At 42.3% G+C, this 21839-nt stretch overlaps 13 protein-coding genes across 13 annotated transcripts; 7 read left to right on the top strand and 6 right to left on the bottom strand.

Moving 5' to 3' along the window:
- Window positions 1-223: 223 nt before the first annotated feature.
- On the top strand, window positions 224-2302 carry FA14DRAFT_171229 (putative acyl-CoA oxidase; the record flags this gene model as incomplete). The annotated part of the gene is made up of 1 exon (XM_025500320.1): window positions 224-2302. The coding sequence occupies one exon, from the start codon at window positions 224-226 to the stop codon at window positions 2300-2302; it is 2079 nt and encodes a 692-aa protein (XP_025358892.1).
- A 175-nt stretch (window positions 2303-2477) lies between these two features.
- Window positions 2478-5232, top strand: FA14DRAFT_160056 (uncharacterized protein). The gene has a single exon (XM_025498510.1). It carries the CDS (start codon window positions 2537-2539, stop codon window positions 5162-5164), a length of 2628 nt encoding a protein of 875 aa, XP_025358893.1. The 5' UTR covers window positions 2478-2536; the 3' UTR covers window positions 5165-5232.
- Window positions 5233-5434: 202 nt separating this feature from the next.
- FA14DRAFT_160057 (uncharacterized protein) lies at window positions 5435-6273 on the bottom strand. The gene is made up of 3 exons (XM_025498511.1): window positions 5634-6273; window positions 5544-5571; window positions 5435-5479 (listed from the first exon to the last, which is right to left on the bottom strand). The coding sequence occupies exon 1, from the start codon at window positions 6020-6022 to the stop codon at window positions 5762-5764; it is 261 nt and encodes an 86-aa protein (XP_025358894.1). The 5' UTR covers window positions 6023-6273; the 3' UTR covers window positions 5435-5479; window positions 5544-5571; window positions 5634-5761.
- A 564-nt stretch (window positions 6274-6837) lies between these two features.
- FA14DRAFT_28200 (uncharacterized protein) lies at window positions 6838-7567 on the top strand. Its single transcript, XM_025502124.1, has 2 exons — window positions 6838-7097; window positions 7162-7567. The coding sequence occupies exons 1-2, from the start codon at window positions 6960-6962 to the stop codon at window positions 7450-7452; spliced, it is 429 nt and encodes a 142-aa protein (XP_025358895.1). The 5' UTR covers window positions 6838-6959; the 3' UTR covers window positions 7453-7567.
- Window positions 7368-8325, bottom strand: FA14DRAFT_28178 (uncharacterized protein). Its single transcript, XM_025502123.1, has 2 exons — window positions 7694-8325; window positions 7368-7620 (listed from the first exon to the last, which is right to left on the bottom strand). Exons 1-2 carry the CDS (start codon window positions 8235-8237, stop codon window positions 7571-7573), a joined length of 594 nt encoding a protein of 197 aa, XP_025358896.1. The 5' UTR covers window positions 8238-8325; the 3' UTR covers window positions 7368-7570.
- Window positions 8326-8519: 194 nt separating this feature from the next.
- On the bottom strand, window positions 8520-9846 carry FA14DRAFT_28202 (carbonyl reductase). The gene has a single exon (XM_025502125.1). It carries the CDS (start codon window positions 9665-9667, stop codon window positions 8801-8803), a length of 867 nt encoding a protein of 288 aa, XP_025358897.1. The 5' UTR covers window positions 9668-9846; the 3' UTR covers window positions 8520-8800.
- Window positions 9847-10361: 515 nt separating this feature from the next.
- Window positions 10362-11360, top strand: FA14DRAFT_112743 (PLC-like phosphodiesterase; the record flags this gene model as incomplete). Its single annotated transcript, XM_025495985.1, has 1 exon — window positions 10362-11360. A coding segment is annotated over one exon (999 nt), but the record flags the coding sequence as incomplete, so codon positions are not given.
- Window positions 11361-11491: 131 nt separating this feature from the next.
- On the bottom strand, window positions 11492-13126 carry FA14DRAFT_153917 (uncharacterized protein; the record flags this gene model as incomplete). The annotated part of the gene is made up of 1 exon (XM_025497645.1): window positions 11492-13126. One exon carries the CDS (start codon window positions 13124-13126, stop codon window positions 11492-11494), a length of 1635 nt encoding a protein of 544 aa, XP_025358899.1.
- Window positions 13127-13877: 751 nt separating this feature from the next.
- Window positions 13878-15399, top strand: FA14DRAFT_188543 (uncharacterized protein). The gene has a single exon (XM_025501661.1). The coding sequence runs from the start codon at window positions 13944-13946 to the stop codon at window positions 15243-15245; it is 1302 nt and encodes a 433-aa protein (XP_025358900.1). The 5' UTR covers window positions 13878-13943; the 3' UTR covers window positions 15246-15399.
- Window positions 15400-15509: 110 nt separating this feature from the next.
- On the top strand, window positions 15510-16214 carry FA14DRAFT_177861 (uncharacterized protein; the record flags this gene model as incomplete). The annotated part of the gene is made up of 1 exon (XM_025500788.1): window positions 15510-16214. One exon carries the CDS (start codon window positions 15510-15512, stop codon window positions 16212-16214), a length of 705 nt encoding a protein of 234 aa, XP_025358901.1.
- Window positions 16215-16239: 25 nt separating this feature from the next.
- On the bottom strand, window positions 16240-17766 carry FA14DRAFT_177862 (uncharacterized protein; the record flags this gene model as incomplete). The annotated part of the gene is made up of 2 exons (XM_025500789.1): window positions 16240-17215; window positions 17426-17766. The coding sequence occupies 2 exons, from the start codon at window positions 17764-17766 to the stop codon at window positions 16240-16242; spliced, it is 1317 nt and encodes a 438-aa protein (XP_025358902.1).
- A 541-nt stretch (window positions 17767-18307) lies between these two features.
- On the top strand, window positions 18308-20359 carry FA14DRAFT_167186 (uncharacterized protein; the record flags this gene model as incomplete). The annotated part of the gene is made up of 1 exon (XM_025500067.1): window positions 18308-20359. The coding sequence occupies one exon, from the start codon at window positions 18308-18310 to the stop codon at window positions 20357-20359; it is 2052 nt and encodes a 683-aa protein (XP_025358903.1).
- Window positions 20360-21005: 646 nt separating this feature from the next.
- FA14DRAFT_153921 (uncharacterized protein) lies at window positions 21006-21443 on the bottom strand (the record flags this gene model as incomplete). The annotated part of the gene is made up of 1 exon (XM_025497646.1): window positions 21006-21443. One exon carries the CDS (start codon window positions 21441-21443, stop codon window positions 21006-21008), a length of 438 nt encoding a protein of 145 aa, XP_025358904.1.
- Between the last annotated feature and the right edge of the window lie 396 nt (window positions 21444-21839).

Below are 21839 nucleotides of genomic sequence, written 5' to 3' on the forward strand. Positions count from 1 at the left end.
TGAAAAACTAATCCGGCAAACGGTTCAACACATAGGCCGGCAAATTGGAAAAAGGCTGTAATTACGCCCAAAAGAGGATTTTCATTCTTTTTTTTTTAATTGAATGGCAACCTTATTGGCCCGAACCGGTTGAATTGCCAAAAGGAAAACGTACTCCCCACAAGTACCCCATCTTTTCCTCCTTCTTCTTCCCCACCACCACATCCATCATTCCATTCTCATCATGACTGAAGGAAAATATGCAAGAATCCCTTCTTCCCTTAAACCGGCTGGAACGCACAGTTCTGAGCTATTAAAGATCGAAAGACAAAAAGCAAGCTTTGATAGCGATCAAATGAGCGTATATTTGCATGGCAAAGATCAATTGGACAAAGAAGCAGAATTGGTAAACATTCTCGAGAATGATCCTTCAGGCGCATTTGATAAGTCAAAGTGGAATTATATGGGCAGAGCAGACAAATTCCGTCATGCTTTAAAGAAAGATAAACGTTTATCACAATTGGCAAGAGAACACGATTGGGATAGGGAAACAACCATCAGGGCTGAGGCACTGTGCGACTTACCCGGTCCATTTGGATTGCATAGAAGTATGTTCATCAGCACAATCGAGAACATGGGTACAGACGAGCAAAAGGAAAAGTGGCTGGGACCTGCATTGCGTTATGAAATCATTGGATGTTATGCACAAACAGAACTTGGACATGGCTCCAACGTACAAGGACTGGAAACGTTGGCAGTGTATGACGAGGAAAAACAAGAATACGATCTGCACTCGCCAACAATGACTGCATCGAAATGGTGGATTGGTGGTTTGGGAAGAACCGCCACTCACGCAGTTGTGATGGCACAACTGGTACTCAAGGGCAAGAGAGTTGGTCCTCATCCCTTCATTGTCCCAATTCGTGATCCTGTCACTCGTGAACCTTTGCCAGGCGTCTATGTCGGTGATATTGGACCAAAAGCAGGGTACAATACAACCGACAACGGATATATGCTCTTCGATCACGTAAAGATACCTCACCTGAATCAACTCTCCCGCTTTGCAAAAGTTGACCCAGAGACAGCTCAGTACACTCCACCCCAAAATTCTGCTTTGACCTATGGTACAATGACTTGGGTTCGTGCAGGTATCGTTCGTAATGCAAGGACAGTTTTGATGCGTTCAGTGACTGTTGCCGTTCGCTACTGTGCTATTCGTCGTCAATTCGCTGATCGTGATGCACCCAAATTTGAAGGCAGTAAACCAATCGAAACGCAAGTTCTTGATTACACTATGGTGCAAGCACGTATTTTCCCCATTTTGGCCAAAGCCTTTGCATTCCACTATACTGCCAAGTACATGTATGAGCTGTACGAAGCCAACATGGAATGCATCAACAAGGGCGATTTAGGCTTGCTAGCTGAAACTCATGCAAGTTCATCCGGTCTCAAAGCCTTGTGCACGATTGAAGCAGCAGATGCGATTGAAGTTTGCCGACGTGCTTGTGGTGGACATGGTTATAGTGCCGCTTGTGGATTGCCAACGTTTTACAACGATTTCTTGCCTCAAGTGACATGGGAAGGTGATTCATACATGTTGTCCCAACAAACATCTCGTTTCTTACTCAAACAGATGCGTGCTTTGAACAAGAACCCGGATGATATGCCTAAATCCTTCATTGCTGACTATATGCGTCATTACAAAAAGAACAAAGGATTTAAGAGTGATGTTCAATTTTCTGGTGATTTGTACGATCCAATGTGGTTCGTAAAGGCATTCGGATACCGTGCTGCTTGGTTGGTGGAACAAACATTGGAACTACGTGATGGTCCTGCTAAACGATCATGGAATTCCATTTTGCCCGAGTTGTACAGATGTTCAAAAGCACATTCTCAAGCATTGGTCATCTACAACTTTGCTATGGCCATCTTGCACGATGAAGATTTGAATTCCAAGCCTGCTTTGCGAACGGTGATGCAACAATTGTTCTTGCTGTATGCCATTCACACAATGGAATCTGAAGCTGCCGAATTCTTATCATGCGGATACTTACAGCCCAATCAATATCGATTGTTGAGCAATAAAACTCAAGAGTTGTTTGCCGTTATCCGTCCTCAAGCTGTTCCTTTGGTCGACTCGTTTGCCATCAGTGACTTTTTGTTGAATTCCACTTTGGGTGCCCGAGATGGAAATGTGTACGAAGGTTTATTCAAACATGCACTTGATGAACCGCTAAACAGTACAAGATGGAACGTTGATATCAACGATTTGGAAACTCTTGACATGGACGAAAATGCATCAATACCCCGTGCAAAACTTTGATTTGTTATTTGTTGATGATTATATAGAGAATAAAAGAATGTTTTGACATTTCATTTGAGAGTGTTGGTAAATGAATGCCGCGCGTGATTTGCCTCCTGTTGTGTGACTGTTGGTGTGGAGAATTCATCCGCCTAACCAACGGGCGCTGTTGCTTGGCGTTGTTTAGTCGCTTTCAATCCATCATCCACCCACATTCTTTCTGACCAGAATGTTCATATAGCAACTCTGTCCATCATGTCTAACAATAAACCTTCACCGCGGCCTGATGAAGGGGCGTTAGAATCGCTGGATGATCTGATCAAACAACAGCAACAAGCCTCGGGAAAGGATGCGACACTTTCGGTAGGCGATGATGGTTTTTTGGCTCCACCGCCTGCCAATCCATCCTTGACAGAAGAACAAAGGGAGCTTTATAACAAGATCATAATGGCCAACAGAAGAAGAGCATCAAGTGGAGGAGCAACAATCGTACCGGGAGATCCAAGATTGTTATCTGAATTGAATGCAAGTACAAACGCAAACAATCCTGGCTCTTCTTCTTCTTCTGATCGAGGTTTGGCTGATTCTTCTGTGACTATCAGACCTCAAGAGCCGATAAGTACGCAACGAGATGAATCTAGATGGAATGGATTCCATCTATGGAGAGCGGAATCATATCAGAGAAGAGTGGATCAACAGCATCAATTAAACCGAGATCGCCTGGACGCACAAAGGGTAAGCCCACTGAGAAGGATACAGCGTGCAGTCTCGCATTGGTTTCAGGAGAGAATGATCGTATCAAGAAACGATGATGGATCCGCTTCCATTAGCAAGACTCGAATGATTCTTCTTACTCTGGTCTTGTCTGGTGCACAGGTTGCTTGGTGTTTGGAGCTGGGTTACGGTACACCATACTTGCTATCGCTTGGCATGTCAAAATCCAGCACATCTCTCGTTTGGATCGCTGCTCCACTGTCTGGTCTGATTGTTCAACCTGTGATCGGGGTTCTTTCAGATCTCAGCACTTCCCGCTACAGAAGGAGACAGTATATTGTTTGGTCGACGATCGTTCTTGCGGCTTGTACGCTCTTTCTTGCTTACAGTATGCCGATCGCTTCAGCTCTGACGGATATTTTACATGCCGGCTTAGCGGACTGGGATCCTGTTCGACAACGGGCAAGAGATGATATGAATCGTTTCATTGCCGTTTTGGGATTTGTTGGATTGGATTTAAGCGTGAATGGAATTCAAGTTGCGGGAAGAGCACTCATGTTAGATGCAACGCCGTCGTCTGAACATTCTCGTGTGAATGCATGGTCGGGTAGAATGCAGCATATTGCCAACATTTTTGGCTATTGGGCAGGATGGTACAATCTATCATCTTCATCTTGGCTGGATTGGATAGGTGGCGGACAGTTTAGGAAATACTGCCTTGTGAGCATGGTATCTGTCATTGTTTGCTCTGCTATCACATGCTTGTGCATAGAAGAAGGAATACAGAGCCTTATCACCTGTGCAGAGGAGGGCACAGCAACGGAGGCACATACTACGGTTTCCGCGACATCATTCCAGGACCAACCATCTACCATGGATTCAATCAAAGAAGCTTCAAAGCGGATATGGGATACTGCCAGAAGGCTTCCACGATCCATTAGGAGGATATGTCTTGTGCAGGTGCTCGCGTATATGGGATGGTTCCCTTTCCTATTTTATGCTACAGAATGGGTGATTGAAGTATGGCAAGCAGAGCAATCGCGGAAAGGGCATCATGATGGTGAGGATTTCAAAGGGATAAGTGATCAAGCGACAGAATTGGGAAGCTTTGCTCTCTTGGTCTTCTCGATTGTCTCATTGATTGCGGGAACACTTTTGCCATACCTTTCCCTTGCACATTGGACGCCACCTCCCGTTAGACTACCCGAAACAGATGGCAATGTCACCCCGACTGATGAAGACATCTTTCGAAGGCTATCAGGACAAGCAGCTAGAACGACAAAGCCACCAAGATGGCGTGTCACTCTTCGCACCTTTTGGGGAGTAGGGCTGCTATTTTACAGTATTCAAATGCTCTTTGTCTCTTTCCTTGCCCGATCTTCCAAATTGGCCATTGCTTTAGTGGCTTCGATTGGGTTTGCTTGGGCTATAGCCGTATGGGTGCCTTATGCACTTGTAATGGAAGGCATTCGGGAAGCAGAAGATGGAATGAGTCCATATGAATTTGAAGCGGATTGGTTTGCTCCAGAACGAGTACGCAATCGCCGCGAAAGCTCTACTGCACAACAAACGCCCGGTCGAGCAAGGATTCGAAGAGCACTTCAAGATTGTGGACCGCTGGGATCTGGCAGCTCACCAGGCACTCCCACCAGTAGCAATTCACGCAATGGCGGATCTGGACCGCGACATGTGAAACCTGGTCGTATCCTCTCGCGTGGCAATGAAGCTGTATATGAGAATGATACTGATCGCATCAATAGCGGTCAGATACCCGGCGGAGGGGTTCCTGTCCCATCAACACAAAGTGGAACCGGTGAAGGGGTCGGGGCTACTATCTTAGGTATTCATAATGTTGCGATTGTGATTCCTCAATTCTTGATCGCCATCTTGGCATCTTTGATTCTGCGACAAGGATCAATATTTGAAGGTGTACAAGAGTTGTATGTTTTGGATGTTGATGCAAATGCGCGAAATGGAGTCTCAGTCGTTTGGGTCTTGAGATTGGGTGGTTTGGCTGCTTTATTTGCTGCTCTTTTGACTAGATTCGTGCCACTTTCTCGAACGGAAAGACAACTGATGGGTGATCGCGCCACACTGCGACAATCAGCACGGGCAGAATCGATGTTATTCGATGATGAAGTTAGTGATGAATCTGATTTGGAGGCGTGAAAATGTACAAAAAATACAAAAATGTATACTATATGCAACGATGAGATTGATACTATTTCAACGATCACCTTCCTTCTGCTTGTGATACTTTATGCGAGCGGCCAAATTGAGTTGTTTACGTTTTTTAGTATAGTACTCGTATTCTGCAGGAGAAGTTGCATACTTTTTCGATTGTGTAAGTCTTAAGAGTGTTTTCTTTTGCTCTGATGTTGCTCTTCCACTTTCCCAAAGATCAATCAGTTTTGCTCTATAAACACGATTATATCGATTCCTCTTCATGCTTTTACTCTTTTGTCTAGCGAGCAAAACCTGCTTCTGGAGACGTTGGAGAAGACTTAGCAATCACTTCTTTCAAGGCAGGTATGTGCGAGCCACTTACCTCTTCGGAAGGCACTTCTGACTTTAGACTAAAGAAGATGTAAGGTTTTGTGAGCACCTGTGCGTTTTCCAACCACTTATATGCACATACATTGCCTTTTCCACTTCTCTCTTTGCTCCATAATCTACTCTCCTTCTCGTGTTTCTATCAATAACGTACTGTGAGAGAATTTCGAGATAATCAGAGGTGCTTTCTGTAAAGTTTTCCGCTTTCACAATTTATACCTTTTTACGACCAGCTCTTGTAATTTCAAAAAGCCCTTGTCTTTCTTCTGAATTGGGAGTTGGAAGAGCAAGGATGGCTGATCTTTCGCGTTTCTCTTCACTCTTTCTTCCATTTGAATGTTCTGGAGAAGGCGTTACGTTCAAATCAGGAATCGGCTCTGGTGGAGCACGCTTTGTGGATGGTGCCAAAGAAAGTGTTTTGACAGACACAGGGTATAAATGCAACAATATCCAGATATAGGCAATTATAACCATTATTGCAAACGTTTGAACCAATTGGACAAGATGATGTTTTCAAAGCGGTTGCGATTCACACAAAAGTGTTCACACGTATTGAAAAGAGCTATTACGTGTTAGCCCCGTAATTTGTACCAAAGCACCTCATTCAAGAAAGCATATTCAGGATTACACCGCTTCAGCATGGGAGAAGTAAGCGATGTACTTGTTTTGCTGTGCATTGACGTCAATCGCACCCATTTCGGGAAGGAGGAGATACAGAATGATTTATCTGGAGAATAAAGATGGTGGATTGGGAATGCGTTGTTGGTAGTTTATCCATACGCTAATTCTCTCGGCGTCAAAAGTAAAACGCTAAAACACTTTGGCCGCCTTTAAAGAACGCCATGAAGTTACAGTCAACTCTCACTCAAGAAGTTTAACCGATGTTTACCCCTTAACCTCTTCATAGACAAGAAAATCAATCTTTAACGCCACCTACGATGTCATATTGATGGGTGTAGATCTTTGCGTCTCTAGATCAATCGGTTGAATCTTGTGTCAAAGCTGTCATTGGTGCATCGGCAAAGCCTCTTTAGTATCGGCCAACATCGCACTTAGTCCGAGATGGCGAAGGCCAGATGGAACAATAGATGATTGCCAGTTCGGCCAATTTATATAGATGACGATGGAAATATAGAGAAAATTGGCATATGATCTGTTTGGCGTCATGACTTCTTGGCAATATGACTAAAAGACAAGCACAATCGTCACACCGGATCGCATCAAGAGGCTGAAACTTGAATAGCTCCCAAGAAGATTGTCATGGCTTCTATAAGGTAGAATTTTGAGAATGAAAAGGTATAAATAAAGGGCCAGATTGATCATCGTCAGAGCATTCTTTCCTCATCAAAACAAATCAATAAACAATCACAAGCAAACAAATCAACTTAAAAAAAACCTTTCTTTAACAAACATGAAGTTTTTCACCGCTTTCACTATTTTGGCAATCACGATTGCAGCTTCAATTTCTGCTGCTCCTTCCAGTAACGGCACATTTAGCATAGTTGAACGTGACACGCCAACGTGTTGGTTGGACGATAAGATCGGAGGTGTACGTATACGAGAAAGGACTCTAGCTTTATTACCTCTTATTGACCAATCTTCCCCTTCCACAGACATGCGACTTCAAATGCGGTCAACGTGGTGCCAAATCAGGTAGCTGCAAAACCGGAACATGCGTTTGCAGTTATAGCAAACGCAATGAACTACCTTCAACCGAAGAACACACCCAGGCCAAACGTGATATAGAAGTTCAACAATTCCACAAACGTTGGTCATGCCAAATTGGCGAGATTGGCGGTAAAGGTTTGAGTAACTCTTTATGTTCAGCTTCATGTGCAGACGCATCTGGCGGTAAAAAAGATGGTTATTGCGACAAGAATGATACTTGCATCTGCAAAGCTTAATTGTGTATCTGATCACTTTGTATTCATTTTGCAATCAATATATTGAACTTGCCGGCAGGTTCTTTTCGTTTCTTATTTATAATGATTACTGTTCATGATTCAGGCTACAATCCCACTTTTATGATCGCTTTTCTGGATCATCTACTGGAGCGCCATCTGGAGTCCATACTATTTGTATAAAAGAGAGATTTCTTCTTGTCAGCATAGAGACGAAAGGCAAACAGATCTAGTCAATACTCACATAAATCATCAAAGCAGCCACAGGTAGAATTTCCTTGCAAGAGACACAATCCAGTTCCATCTTTGTACAACTCTCTTGCACTAATGTGACCTGAACCTGCATTCGCACCACATTTGAGTAACTTTTCTGCACGTGGAATGACTTGTTGTGCAGTCACATTAACTTTTTCCGGATTAGTATTGGCAGGGTAGGCGTAAGAAAGACAACAGTTTCCATGGCAGCCGACGACTCGAGAGCTTGCGGCACGCTCGTAACCTTTGTCGCTAATGTATGCACACGTCTCTTTGTTGACAAATGTTTTCCTTAATGCGGTACCATTGGAGGCTAATAAAGCTTGACAATCGATCAAAGTGGCAGTTGAAACGGGATCGGTTGAGACGGTGCAGTTCAAACCGTCTGCCTTGTATGGAATTGGGACAGATGTTTGATTATTGTTACTCTTTGAAGCTCTAATGCTGATTGGAGCAGGTGAAGCATGCGCAAAAATGAAGGAAAGTGCGAAGATGAGAGCGGTGATGGCCAGATAATTGGTATGATTAGCCATTTTTGCGATTGTGATGTGGTTGTAAAGGTAGTTGTTGGTATTGATTCAACATAGTGAACAACAATAAGTCATTATTCATTCTGGTCCCCCTCTTCATCAAATAGAGAAGATGACCGTGCTAGCTAGGCTGATGCACATTCGTTTCTAAGGAGCAGAGTTGCATAAACAAGTGTTGTGCTACTCATGTATGTATGGAACACGTCGGTGTGCCGTGTATTCTTGACGCGTTTTTACGCCAAAAAAGATAGCGTCTCCCCTCTTTAATATTTTACGCCGACAGATGACATGCCGGCCAATTAAGAAATAGGTGGTGAACGCGTCTTGTCTATATTTAGACTCATACATACTTCTACATGGATGACCGAAACAAACAGGAAAACCCTATGCAATAAAAGCACATGGTTATGTACATTATATGCGTCAATAAGCGGTCCCTCTATATGCAATAAACAATAAACTATGATTCATTGTGCATTCATTGCCATCTTTGCAATAATCAAACCCGCAGCATTATGATCATGATTTATTGATTCACATATTCAATAGTTTTCCGGCTACACTATCTACCAGTTTTGTTCTTTTTCATCTTTGAAATATCCACCCGAACGACCATTCAAATCTTGCAGAGCCAGCATGACGGGAGTTGCTGCTCCTTGATCAAGCGTGAGCACTCCCTTTCCTTTGGTCATACCTGTGTTCACATAACCAGGGCAACAGCTGTTAATCGTGATAGAGCGAAGTCTTGCATCGTCACTTTTGCGTAACTCGTTAGAGAATGCGCGTGTATAAGCGATAATGCATGCTTTACTGCAACCATATGCTGCTCCTTTCCATCCTTTATCCTTGTAATCTCCTTTTTGAACTGCTTTGTAGTATTCATCTGCTAGTGTTTCCACTTCTTTGGTCGTGCTTGCTGCTCGGAAGCGTCTGATGATCTCGTCTGAGTAACCTTGAAGGGAACCTGCCATAGAAGCCAAGATGACAATTCTTGCATTCTCTTGAAGGATTGGCAATAGCTCGTTGTTAAAGGCAACAACGTTGTGGAAGTTGGTTTCGAATGTCTTTCTCACAACTTCTGCATCAAATCCGTCCAGAGCAACACCTGCATTTTGGATAACAGTATGCAAACCTCCATCACGTTCGACGATGTATGCGATTGCATTCTTTCTGCTTTCGACATCACTCATGTCTAATTGACAGGTTTGCAAGGATGTATTGTTGGCTTGTAATGTTTTGCCCAGTTCACTTTGAAGTGATTTGATTGCATCTTCTCCCTTTTGTTGATCACGACTGCCCACGTAGATCTTCAATCGTTCTTCCTTGCCTGCTGTTGGCAAGAATTCTCGTGCCAGACGAGCGACGATCCCATACCCGATTCCTCTATTGGATCCTGTGACCAAGATAACTCGAGTTGCTGTTGTGGAAGACATATTGTGTTGATGACGGGATTGTGTGAGTTAGGATATCGTTGTCATGCTTTATTATATATCCTTCCTTGCAAAGTGGAGAAAAGTGATCTTATGTCAGGCATCTGATCAGGGTTGATTGTGACACAGAAGTGTTGATCGCCATTAGTAAGCAACCTTTACACGCGTTAAAACGGCAAAGCCCCTTTTCCCCCACACTTTCTATCCCGACTTTTAATTAATTTATTCGGCTTGTATCCTAACAACTTCCAAACAGAACATCATGCTGTCAAGATGGACTATATGCTCTCATAACGAATAGTAATGATACCCCTTCTCTCTCCCAACTCCGATAATGACGCCAGTACCCCAACAAAACATCACTGTGACTATATGCAATCGAACCAATACACAATGGCAATGGGCAAGCACTGGCGATCCTCTTCCGGAAGAGAAAGGTACTGAGATTATTGCAGCAAAGAATAAAGTCACAATCACATCATCGTTGCGGCCAAATGCTCAGCTTTTTGCTATTTTGAAAGGATCGCAGCAGGCATCGGTTGATATAAAGTTGGACACTTCAACCTCTTCTCGGGGCGGCCGTTCATGTTTCTCTCGCTCTAAAACCTGTGATGATATACCCCAATGGCTCAACTACCCGGCACAATTGACCTCTGTTAGACTTCTTTACCGACAGAATAGTGGCAAACACTTTGACTTTCTGATCTTGCAAGATATCCCAACATCGTCATTCCTTTCCACACTGCCCGACAGCTCCTTGCTGTCCCAATTATGCTTACCGGGAACCCATGAATCTCTTGCTCGCTATGGCTGGCCAATCTCAACATGTCAATCAATGCAATCGACCGTACAACAGCAACTTCAAGATGGAATACGCTATCTGGACATCCGACTCGTACCGAAAGGAGAACCCGGTCAAGTACGTTTGTTAGCTTATCATGGTATTACAGATGAACGGATTGAGATGGGTGCAGTTTTGTCACAATGCTGGCAATTCTTGCAAAGCCAAAGTGGAAAACGTGAAACGATAATTATGTCTATCAAACAAGAATCAGGTGATCAAGATACATTTATTCGAACGTTGTTTGACACATACGTTGATCAGACGCCGCCGGCTCCGAATGGAAAATCTTCAGGCAGAGATAGATGGTTCTTAGAGAATCGAGTTCCTACCTTAGGCGAAGTACGAGGGAAGATTGTCATGTTGAGCAGATTCGTTATCGATCAATCGTATGGCTTTCCAGGTGGCATTAGTCCGCCCATTTGGCCAAATAGCCTCAAAGGCATTTTTAACTATACACTACCTTCAGGGCAGGAGGTATTCACCCAAGACTGGTACGACATTGGATCACTATCACAATTGGATGCTAAATTTGCACTGATCGAACAATTGAGCAAACAAAGTAGTGCTGCTGGTAATGCGTTCTCCTTAAACTACACCAACGGATCTTCTTTCCCCTTTGCTCTTCCACCTGCCGTTGCAAAAGGCTATTTGATTGATGGAATAACATGCGCTGCTACTACGCAAGGCATCAATATACGAGTGAGGAACTTTGTTGCAGATTTGCAATTTGACAGTAAACCAAGTACTAGAAGCACTTTACCTGGATTGCAAATCACTTGGGCCATGGACTATTACAACGAACCAGAAGGTGCAGCTGATTTAGTTCCACTTTTGATCTCATCCAATTTCTAATATCCGCTACATGGACGCTTTGTCAGATATTGCAAGCAATGAATTCGATCACACAAACAAAGATGGGTATATGAGTCAGTAAAGAATGAGAGACAGGATGCTTGAATTGTCCAGATAGGGTGTTGCCGATGCTACTTGTTAAGCTGAGAAAAAGTTTCGGGTGGAACGGAAAAGCGCTTTTTGAGCTTATTATAATAATCTCGATCAATTTCGACCCGATCACGAATTTCACCTTTGATCTTTTGCAGTTCCACCAAGACTGAATCTCTCCATTGTCCATCGAGTGCAGAAAGTGATTCTTTCAAATGTTCATGTTCGAATCGCAGTCGGTCAACTTCTTCAAATAGTTGACTGATTGGCTGTTGCGATCGATCGTGCGTTTGAACGGTTGCTTGCAAACTGTTCGTTCTAGAACGAGTGGCAAGCGAAGACCTTCTCTGTGGAATCACACCCACTCTTGGTAAATGGGTTTCATCGCTTGCTCCATTCTCCTCATTTGGCTTTGGTGTTGATTCACTGGCGATCTCATCTTCTACGGTGTGATCACTCGTTCCTTCAATCGCAGAACTTAGAGAATGTTCTTGTGAAGTTTCGATCACGATTGCCAATGCTCGAGATAGTCCGTTATTTTGATCAAGCGGATGCACTTGCGAATCTTGCGATGTAGCTTCATTCGGAATCGGGACCTCTTCAATTGGACTCTTAATCTGTGCTGGGGCTTGGTCACCAACATTGTTCATATTCTTAAAAGCGATGATGTTGAAGTGCAGAATGGCGTTAGGCGGAGAAATGTTGCGAATGTCGCATGTTGGATATACTAGACCTGAATTTCCAGTCATGGTAAATGTGACTGCATTACTCCAAAGTTCTTTACGCATTGCATCCCAAAGATGAAGAGTGACGGATTGAACAGTCTTGCTTTGTATGTCTTTCAAATCATTCAAGGAGATAGAGATCCTTCCGAGATCAATCATTGCACCTTCTGAAAGCCAAACGATCATAACGCCATCATTTTCGCAAAGATCCGCCGTCCAAGCATTTTTACGCAAAGGGATCACTTTCTCATCAACGCAAAGTTGTAGTAAGAAGGGATGTGATTCTTGCATACTCTTTTTGCTTTTCAACGAGAATGTCCTGTACCGCGGCAAAGGTTGGCCTTTTATCAAAACTGCCTTTTCAATCTCTCTACCTTTTTCTCCTAGCTTTAATCGTCCAAAGAGTCTATACTTCTTCCGGTCCGATTTCTTATCCGGGATATCCTCCTTTGGTGCCGTTGATTCATCATATTTTGCTAAAAGTGTCTTTGATTGTCCTTCTTCTTGTAGTCCTTTACCGTGCAAGATTGGCAAGATGGTATGATGCAATTCTTCCAATTCATGTGCTCGAGTTGCGTTCCTGTGATCCGTTCCAACCCAGCGGAAGGCCAAGAATAATCGAGTGGTACACACTTTCCGAGAGGAGCTTTGATGCTGCTCTCGAATGCTTTCTTCATCACTCTCTGCTCCTCTCGTTGAATTGTCATCATCAACTTTTACTCGAACCGCTCCACAACGTACGTTTTGCAATGCTTCTTTGCGTAGAATGGGTTTATAATCTTTCACTACTTTTTGACCGAATAAGGCTGTGTATTGTTCTAAACTTGAACCTCTACGTTCTTGCTTACGTTTTTCTGCCTCTTCTTTATCGAATCCTGGCTCTGGCATCACCTCTGCCAATGGTTCATGATTCACATCTAGAATGCGAGCTTGAAATCCGTTATAGATCATGTTTGCATGAAGTGATCAATGCTAATTTTGTTACCCGAGATGGTTGAAGGTGACGGAGATTTTACCATTGCCGTCATAATCATTATCCGAAGTATAATTTGCACTCAGGAGCAAAGCCGAATTGAACGATCATGTTGATTATGAATTTAGCGCACCCTCACTTCTCCTGTTGAAATATTTGCGTGCCACGGCCCGAGAATTGAAGATGGATAGGAAATGTTTACAGACATTAATAATTACGTTTATTAAATAAACACTTTACCCCTTTTTGAAGACGATCTTGAGGCAGATTAAAGCAGAGCATATCTGCATCATTGATTATGTTTCAAGGTGGATCGAAGCAGGTGACAAAAGCACTGAAATCTCTACCCCACTTTGAGATTTGAGCAATTCCTAAAGATGAGCTTGGTGATATATCCAACGCAAGAAACAAGAAAGTCAAGAATGCACGATCATTTTATCACTGAGATCATCTTTCCAAATTCTGTAACGGAGTCAAAGTGCTGATCATTCCGTAGGTCTTTGTGTAAAATGGAAGAGAAGATCAAACACAGTCAATGAAGCTTGTGAGGCATGTTATCACCGTCTTTTGTGTAGCACTGTCGTTTGTTGTCTGACATTTCTCATAAAAGAGGCTATTTTTATTCTAGTCGCTTGAGGCTGTGCGTGATAATTGAATACAGCATTTTTGAATTTGCGGGCAATACGTGTTATATCTCAATAATTAGCTATGCTTAATCACTAACGATCAGCATCCCTTCTAACACCAAATCAGCATGATTAGCTAGCCGATCACAGGAAAGAATGAGATGTGCTAATGACCACTCAATATTCATCTCGAAAGCGTCAAAGGAGATATACAAGAAGTCGTGGAGGATGTTTTACGTGTAAAAGAAGAAAATTGAAATGTGATGAAACTAGGCCAACGTGTCAGAGATGCGTGACGGAATCAAGAGAATGTCGTGGATATGCTAGCATACATTCTAACACGGAATCAGAAGATTCACTGAGTGCTTTGATCGTGGTCAATGATGCACAATCTGAGCATGCAACACCACAACATAATCAAACAATTTCAGCTGAACTTCTTCCAACTTCTATATCCAACCCCACAACAAATGATGAACAGCAACAGCAACAATCATTCGACAGTCTACTTTCAACTATTTGGAATGAAGTATTGGAGGGAGAAATGCCGATAGACTGGAATTGGATGGATACACAGCCAGTTCGATCATCATCAAGTGACACTCACATCCCTACGCCTAGGCTGATTGACACCGAAATCAATATCGCCCAGTCATCTTTGATGGGAAATAGGCATCAATCTCTACAAACCCAATTAGAGCATTTATGTACATCGCAAACTCAATTGCTTGGCGTCAGACACTTTTTCAATTATGTCGTCCAATGTTTTCACATCATTCCTACAGAGGCAAACAGATGGAGAACTGTTTTTGGCTCTTTGTCATTACAAAGCGAGATTATCTTTCGTTTAACAGCCTCTGTTGGCTTGATTTCACTCTCGCACCAAAGCCAAACGAATTATCGACCCACAGGTTATTCGTACATGTCATATTCCCTTCGTATCTGGAGCGAATTGGTGCAAGAAGGAAAAAAGCAAGAATGGAAACACCTTTCTAAGAAAAGCGGTACTATATCGTCCGAGGAAATCGATAAATTGTCAAACAATGCATTGGAGGTTCTGGCTGTAGCCGTTCTTGTTGCACATGTTGAGCAATTTGATACAGGACTTGCACATGAGAGCAATAAATGCCTTTCAGTTGCTTTGAATTTAGTCTTGACAATTCTACAACTTGAGAAGGAGCAAGATTGTATTGTGGGTACAGGCAGTGGTTCACATTTTCGCTTTTTGTTACGCATTCTTCTATGGTGGGATACATTTTCCTGCACAATGGGTCCAGGTTCAGGCATTTGTTTCGAAAAAATACAACTTATAATTTCGACTGTTCGTATTTGGGAAGAAGAGGAAGAAGAATCAATTTTGGACTCAACTCAATGCGTTACAGGTTGGCCAATCGATCTTCTAGAGGCTATAGCCCGTATCACCAATGTGCATGAGTTTCTTACAAATCGTACAGCCAGGTATTCTTTGTAAGGGACGTCAAATTGAATCATAGAGAAATAGATACAAGAAGTGAGTATTTATAAGAAATAGAGAGGTTCAAGAATCAGCTGAGAATTGTATAAGGGTTTTAATATATGTATGAGTGAAACTAATATATGTACGAATAAGGAAGAACAAAGGGATTTATATGAGTAATGATGAGAACAAAGGGAAACGTGTGAACGCGCTAAATGTTCCCTCACGTGCGGAGGTTTCGGTGATAAGGATAAGGGAAAGCTGGTCAATAAATTTCACATGCAGAGACAATTCAGGGCCCTAAATTACAATGGATCTCCTTCCATCCAAACAACATTCTCTGAGGGGCTACGGTCAAATTCATCAGCACTTACACATCATATTCGTATCGAGACATCAAAAGAGCTTCAATCTCTACTATCAGAGGGCAAAGCTACGGAAACACAAATACGCAGTTGCAGACCTAGACCAATCATTCAAGACAGCGTTGCGGCTGCAGAGCTACGCTTTATGTTGTTTGAGCTTTTACAAGCAGGTGTATTGATATATTTTGCTCGTGTATTGTCCGGTAGCATGGAAGGAGTATCGAAAGAAATCGAACTTATTCTGCGATTCTTAATTAGTTCAGTTGCAATACAAAAGAGCACAACAACGCGAGATCCTAACAGAACAAGGCAAATACCCGAATGGAGCATTCCTTGGGCTGCGGACGGACATGCAGTCTGGGCATATTTACAAGCGACAATTGCCGCAAAGCCCGACCAACAGGAGAGTTGTAGATTGACGCTTCAAAAGTTCAACGAGGTCGTCAATTGTGGCGCAGTGCGTGTATACTTGAATTTGGTGGAAGAGATTTGGGTACAAAGGAGCAGATCAGATGAGAATAATTCCACTGAAGCTGAATCACGTCAATTATACCTTCTCAACAAGATTTGGAATGATGTCATTAAACAAAGAAGATGGAGACAGCTTCTTATTTTTTGATATTGTACGACTGTTTATACAACGATCAATCTGTAACTATAGGTCGATAAAATCTTTTTGCGTATAAGAACCATGTGAGGATTGGTGCCAATATACTTGCCACTAGAATCACAGAGGTGAAATTCATAGATGAAGCAGAAACTGGATAAGTAGGAGGTAAACTTAGGAAAACCGTTAAGCAGAGATAAAAAATGATGGTCACAATATTGGCAAACGGTCCAAGAATACTTCCCAGGTTGAACTTTGTTTTGATTTGCTTTACTGGTCGACCGTAAAAGAGCATGGATGCAGCAACGGCCGAATAAGTCCAACCTAAAACAACTGCAGGTGCAGAAATAAAAGCAGTGAATGCCGCTGTACTACCCACATAGATCCAGGCTAAGCAAACGTTGATTATTCCGACAAAGATAAAAGCAAAAATAGGCGCATCAATTCGTTGATTGACCTTGCCAACAAGGTTTGGTAAACCACCTTGACTTGCAAAACCACATGCAATCCTTGAAGTGGTCACATAAAGGTCAACTCCTGTAAACAAAAGAGGGATAAAAAACACCAAAATTAAAAAGACAGTGCCAACTTGAGATCCGTGCGTCAAATTCAACAAGAATTGACCAAATGGGAAACCGGTAGGAGTTGTGAGTAAATCGAAGGCATTTGCAGGTAGGCAGAATATAAATATTACTGCATAGAGTAATCCAATGATTCCGTTTGTTCCGATGGCAGATAACATTCCAAAAGGTACGTCTTTATGCGGCTCATGCATTTCGTATGCCAAATGAGCGACGGCGTCAAATGCTGTCGTCGACAAAGCTGCTTGGCTTAAGCCTGATACCCAAGGTACGAATGAAGTACTCCAACCTGATTGGTTTGAAATGGTTATAAATGCAGTTTTGGCGGAATTATAGTGACCGCGACTTTGAACCAGCATGAAAATTGAGATCAATAGAAAACCACAAACGTTCCATATTAGACTGGCAATGTTTGCTGTGGCGATCATCTTGCTTCCGAAAATGCCGGAAATTATCAGTACTATAATAATTCCATCCAGACATAAAGCGTAATGCAGCGACTTGATTTCGTAAGTTGAATGTGTAATTTGTATCATGGCTAAAAGCATTTGTGTAAGTAAAGTACACGCGGAAAGACTTACGAACGTATACCCTAAGAGAATAAACCACTGCACGGTGTAAGAGAATCCTCTTGCCACAGACTTTGGAGTTAGTATTGAACACCATTGCGCTTGATTTCCATAAGGACATAAAGATGCTGGCTCAGCTAAACTTGCAGCTGCGCAAATGATGCAGAAAACCGTGATCAATAAGCCCCAAAAGAATACGTTTAAGCCACCTGCAACCAAAGCGGTAGCAGATGCAGTAGAATAAGCAGACCAAGTTGTCACGATTAAATAGCCAATTGCAACTACAGCCGGCCTATTCAACTTTTTGCGCAATTCCGAGTTGGTTGGAAAATCAATCGTATACACGCTTACATGTTTATTTTGACTTTCATCTGCTTGCATCACATCCTTCTTCTCTACTTCTTCGGAATTCATTTGTATCTTGCTTTGTTTAGAAATGTTTGATCTTCATGGATGACGAAGGATAAGAGGTAGTTCTTATTTATTTCCCCAATATAGGTGATGAAATAACAAGGACGCAATATAAGACTCTTGGCTGATTATAGTTAAAAAAAGATTATAATATCGGCTTTCTCCATCTTAATGGAGTATTTGTATGATGATTGAGCCGTTATATCGTTAAATGTTGACTTTATCGGTTGAAAGGGGTTATTAGAGACAGGAGACGGTACCGTTTAGTTTAAGCGGGTAAGCGAACAAGCGAGTAGCCGAGTAAGCGAACAAGCAATTACACGCCCCCTGCTACAATGATACAGCTTAAGTGCATCGGATTACTTCTGTTCTCTACAATTGCCTTGCTTGAGGAGAAGAAGACTGTATAATCTTTTATTCTTGGCATAAAAGTCTATCAATTGATTGATCTGAATGGCATCAAATGAGAGATATATAACAAGCCGGATTTTTGAACCAAAGCTTTCCATGTCATTGTAACGCTCAGACTCTCAAGTCTCTTAAGATGACGGCAGTAAGAACAATTCATCCTTTAGACGAGCTTACATCATCTGAACACTCAGAGATTGTCAAGCTAATCTATAAAACGTTTGGACAGGATATATGGTTCAAAGCCGTGCAAAGGATCGAGCCACCAAAGTCACAATTAGCGCCAATACTTGATGCTTTAAGCGATGGAAAAGATGTGCAAAATGTGATGAGCAAAGGCCCTTCTAGGAGAGCTGAAGTCATTTTCACCAATAAGAAAACAGCGCACATTCATACCTGCGTTATTGACATTCGATCGCTAAGAGTAGAAAAACATGAAGAGATTATGTCAAATCACAAGCCACCTTTGGATGTTTTTATGTTGATTTCTTTAGAAGAAAAAATTTTGAGCCATCCCGCAACTTTCGAGGCTTTGGAACAATTGGGATTACCAAAGGATACTCCAATTTGTGCTGATCCTTGGATTTATGGTAGTGATGAATTCGGAAACGAACCTGCATACTTTTCATTCTTAATGCACATGCGCCCACCTGGAGCAAAAGGAGACAAAGATGCATTTCATTATTCTTACCCTTTACCTTTTGTTCCAGTTTGGGATGTTTTACAAGACACGGTAGCAAGAGTTGATTGGGTTTACACGGGAGACGATGCAGATGGAATGAAGCACACGTGGAAAGAAGAATACAATGCTGGACTATTCCAACCGTACGAATATATGCCACACTTACAGCAAGATTACAAGTGTAGACCCGATTTAAAGCCATTACAGGTTATTCAACCTGAAGGAGCTTCGTTCAAAATCAATGGACGTGAGATTTTTTGGCAAAAATGGTCAATGCGTATAAGTTGGAACGTTCGTGAAGGTTTGGTCTTACATGATATTCGCTACGAGAAAAGACCGGTATTCTATCGATTGAGCGTTTCAGAAATGACGGTTCCGTATGGTGATCCACGTCCACCTTTACATAGAAAGCAAGCTTTCGATTTAGGTGATGCAGGTGCAGGCGTTACTGCCAATTCTTTACATCTCGGTTGCGACTGCCTAGGTGAAGTACATTATTTTGATGGTGCAATTGCGTTGCCAGATGGTTCTCAATTGATACAAAAGAATGTCGTCTGTTGCCATGAACAGGATATGGGTATTGGGATGAAACATACCAATTATCGTACCGAAAATAGTTTTATCACACGAGATCGACAATTGGTCTTGCAAACAATCATTACTGTAGCTAATTACGAGTACATTTTTATTTGGTATTTTGATCAAGCAGGAGCAATCCATTTCGAGACAAGGGCAACAGGTGTTTTAAGTGTTGCGGCAATCGATCAAGGAAAAGTCTCGCCGTATGGAAATGTTGTCGCTCCAGGGGTTTTGGCAACAAATCACCAACATATCTTTTGCTTGCGTATTCATCCGAGAATTGATGGTGATGGTAATACTGCAATTTATGAAGAAAGTGTTAGGATGCCATTCGGAACACGAGAAGAGAAAGATCTCAATCCAAAAGGAACAGGATTCATTGTTCAAAAAAATATGATCGATAAAGAAGGTTTTTTTGATTTGAATCCTCTGGCAAACAGAACTTTTAAGATCATCAATACGAAGAAAGTGAACGCTGTCTCCCAGAAGCCACACGGTTACAAGTTGCACATGCCCACCACTCAATTGTTACTTGCCCATCCAGATTCCGTTGCTGCTCATCGAGCACCGTTTGCTCAACATCACATCTGGATTACCCGTCATACAGATAACGATGAAGATCTTTATGCAGCAGGAAAGTGGACAAATCAAAGCAGAGGTAAAGCAGGAGGATTGGGCGATCTTGTCAGCCGTGAGCAATCAACTGAAGATCAAGATATCGTTATGTGGGCTTGTTTTGGCCTAACGCATAATCCAAGAGTGGAAGATTTCCCAATTATGCCTTGTGAATCTTTAATGGTATCTTTGAAACCTGCAGATTTTTTCACACGTAATCCGGCGATGGATGTTCCTACAAGCAATCAAGCTACCAATGCATCCAAGCTACATCATTCAGAACATTCGCAATTTTCATGTTGTAAGGATTAAGAACGACTTCAACACAAAATCAGATCCAACGCTTCGATCTTCAGGTAGGAGTATGCAAATTCTGTTAATAGCCGAAGTTCGTAAGAAGACAAGCATGTTGATCGTTGTAGCAATGTGAGTTTGATAGCTCTGCGTACAAATGAAATATACGAATGATAGCTTCATAGTTCCAACTCACGCATCCGGTAAATGCCTCGCACACTTAGTACATAAGACTCTGCATCACAAAGCCCAAAGGCAAGACAAGGGGTGATTGATATATATCGAGTTGAAGGTATGAAGTGAAAGGGGATAGTATTGAAATCAAGAAGAGGTGAAATTATTGATAAGCTGGAACTCATTACTGATGATGATGAAAAAGGGAGGAGACTAGACTACTTCTGAATCATCTTTGGCGGACAGATGCCCGATTTCTTCTTCTTTGGCGATTGTTTCTTTGTTTTTCCTCTTTATCCATATAAAGTTTTAATTGATTGGTTGCATGTTTAGTATCTGCGCTCATCGGATCCCGCAGAGAATGAGGTGAAGATGGATTGTTCGGATCAAAAATTCTTGATTCAGGCGTTGATCCTGTAGCCAATTGTGCCATCCCATTCTCTCTTTGTTGCCAAAGTTTCGTTCTGCGTTCATTGCCTTTCTTATCTTTTTACATTCCAGACCATTTTTGAAGATCGTGTGGTGTGTTGGAATCTTTGATTGGTTTTGTTAGCGTAATATCACGAAGGTGAGTGCCATCGTGCGCTTTAACTGATTGCCCTTTTTCCCAGCGGTTACGACGGTGTGAGGCTCCGGGTGGTCTTCTTGACACTTCAAGATCTTCTGAACCACTTGATGTTTCGTGATCTGAATCACTCCAGCTACGATTACTGCCACCACTCGATGAGCGTGACAAGCGTGAATTAGATCTATAACCACCACTGCTACCACCATCATTGCAATCAACGCGATGACGTGGATCACAAACTTTACGGACGGCTGTACCAAGTGCTGCACCTCTTTTCACAAGAAAATTTGGGTTATTTGCGCCCTCACAAGCAAGAAGAAAGAGAGTCAGAAAGGCACAACAGACCAAGAGGACGTTCATTGCAGCAGTCGGATTTGAGAGAACAGATAGAGAGGAAAGCAACACACTTGAGCCTCTTTATAGCCATCAATTTTCACCCATACTCTATAAGCCGCGAAGATACTATCCAAAGCTCCGATTCGCGAGCATGCATTTGCCTTGGCATGCACCGCAGCACATTGTTAGCCCCAATACCACAATGGCGTAAAGATTGTGGTAGAAGGAGGTATTTAGAAGGCGCTACAATTCACGCATGCAAATGAAGCTGTCATTATTGAATGTTTTGTTAGAGATGCAGTAAGCTTGATGTTTGTTGCAATGGCTCGAAATGATAATCACTTTTTTGAATTGTTTTCTTACTATCTAAAGCTCCGATTCGGGAGCATGCATTTGCCTTGGCATGCACCGCAGCACATT

Source organism: Meira miltonrushii, assembly GCF_003144205.1.
Source record: "Meira miltonrushii strain MCA 3882 unplaced genomic scaffold FA14scaffold_1, whole genome shotgun sequence".
In the NCBI taxonomy this organism is placed as follows: domain Eukaryota; kingdom Fungi; phylum Basidiomycota; class Exobasidiomycetes; order Exobasidiales; family Brachybasidiaceae; genus Meira; species Meira miltonrushii.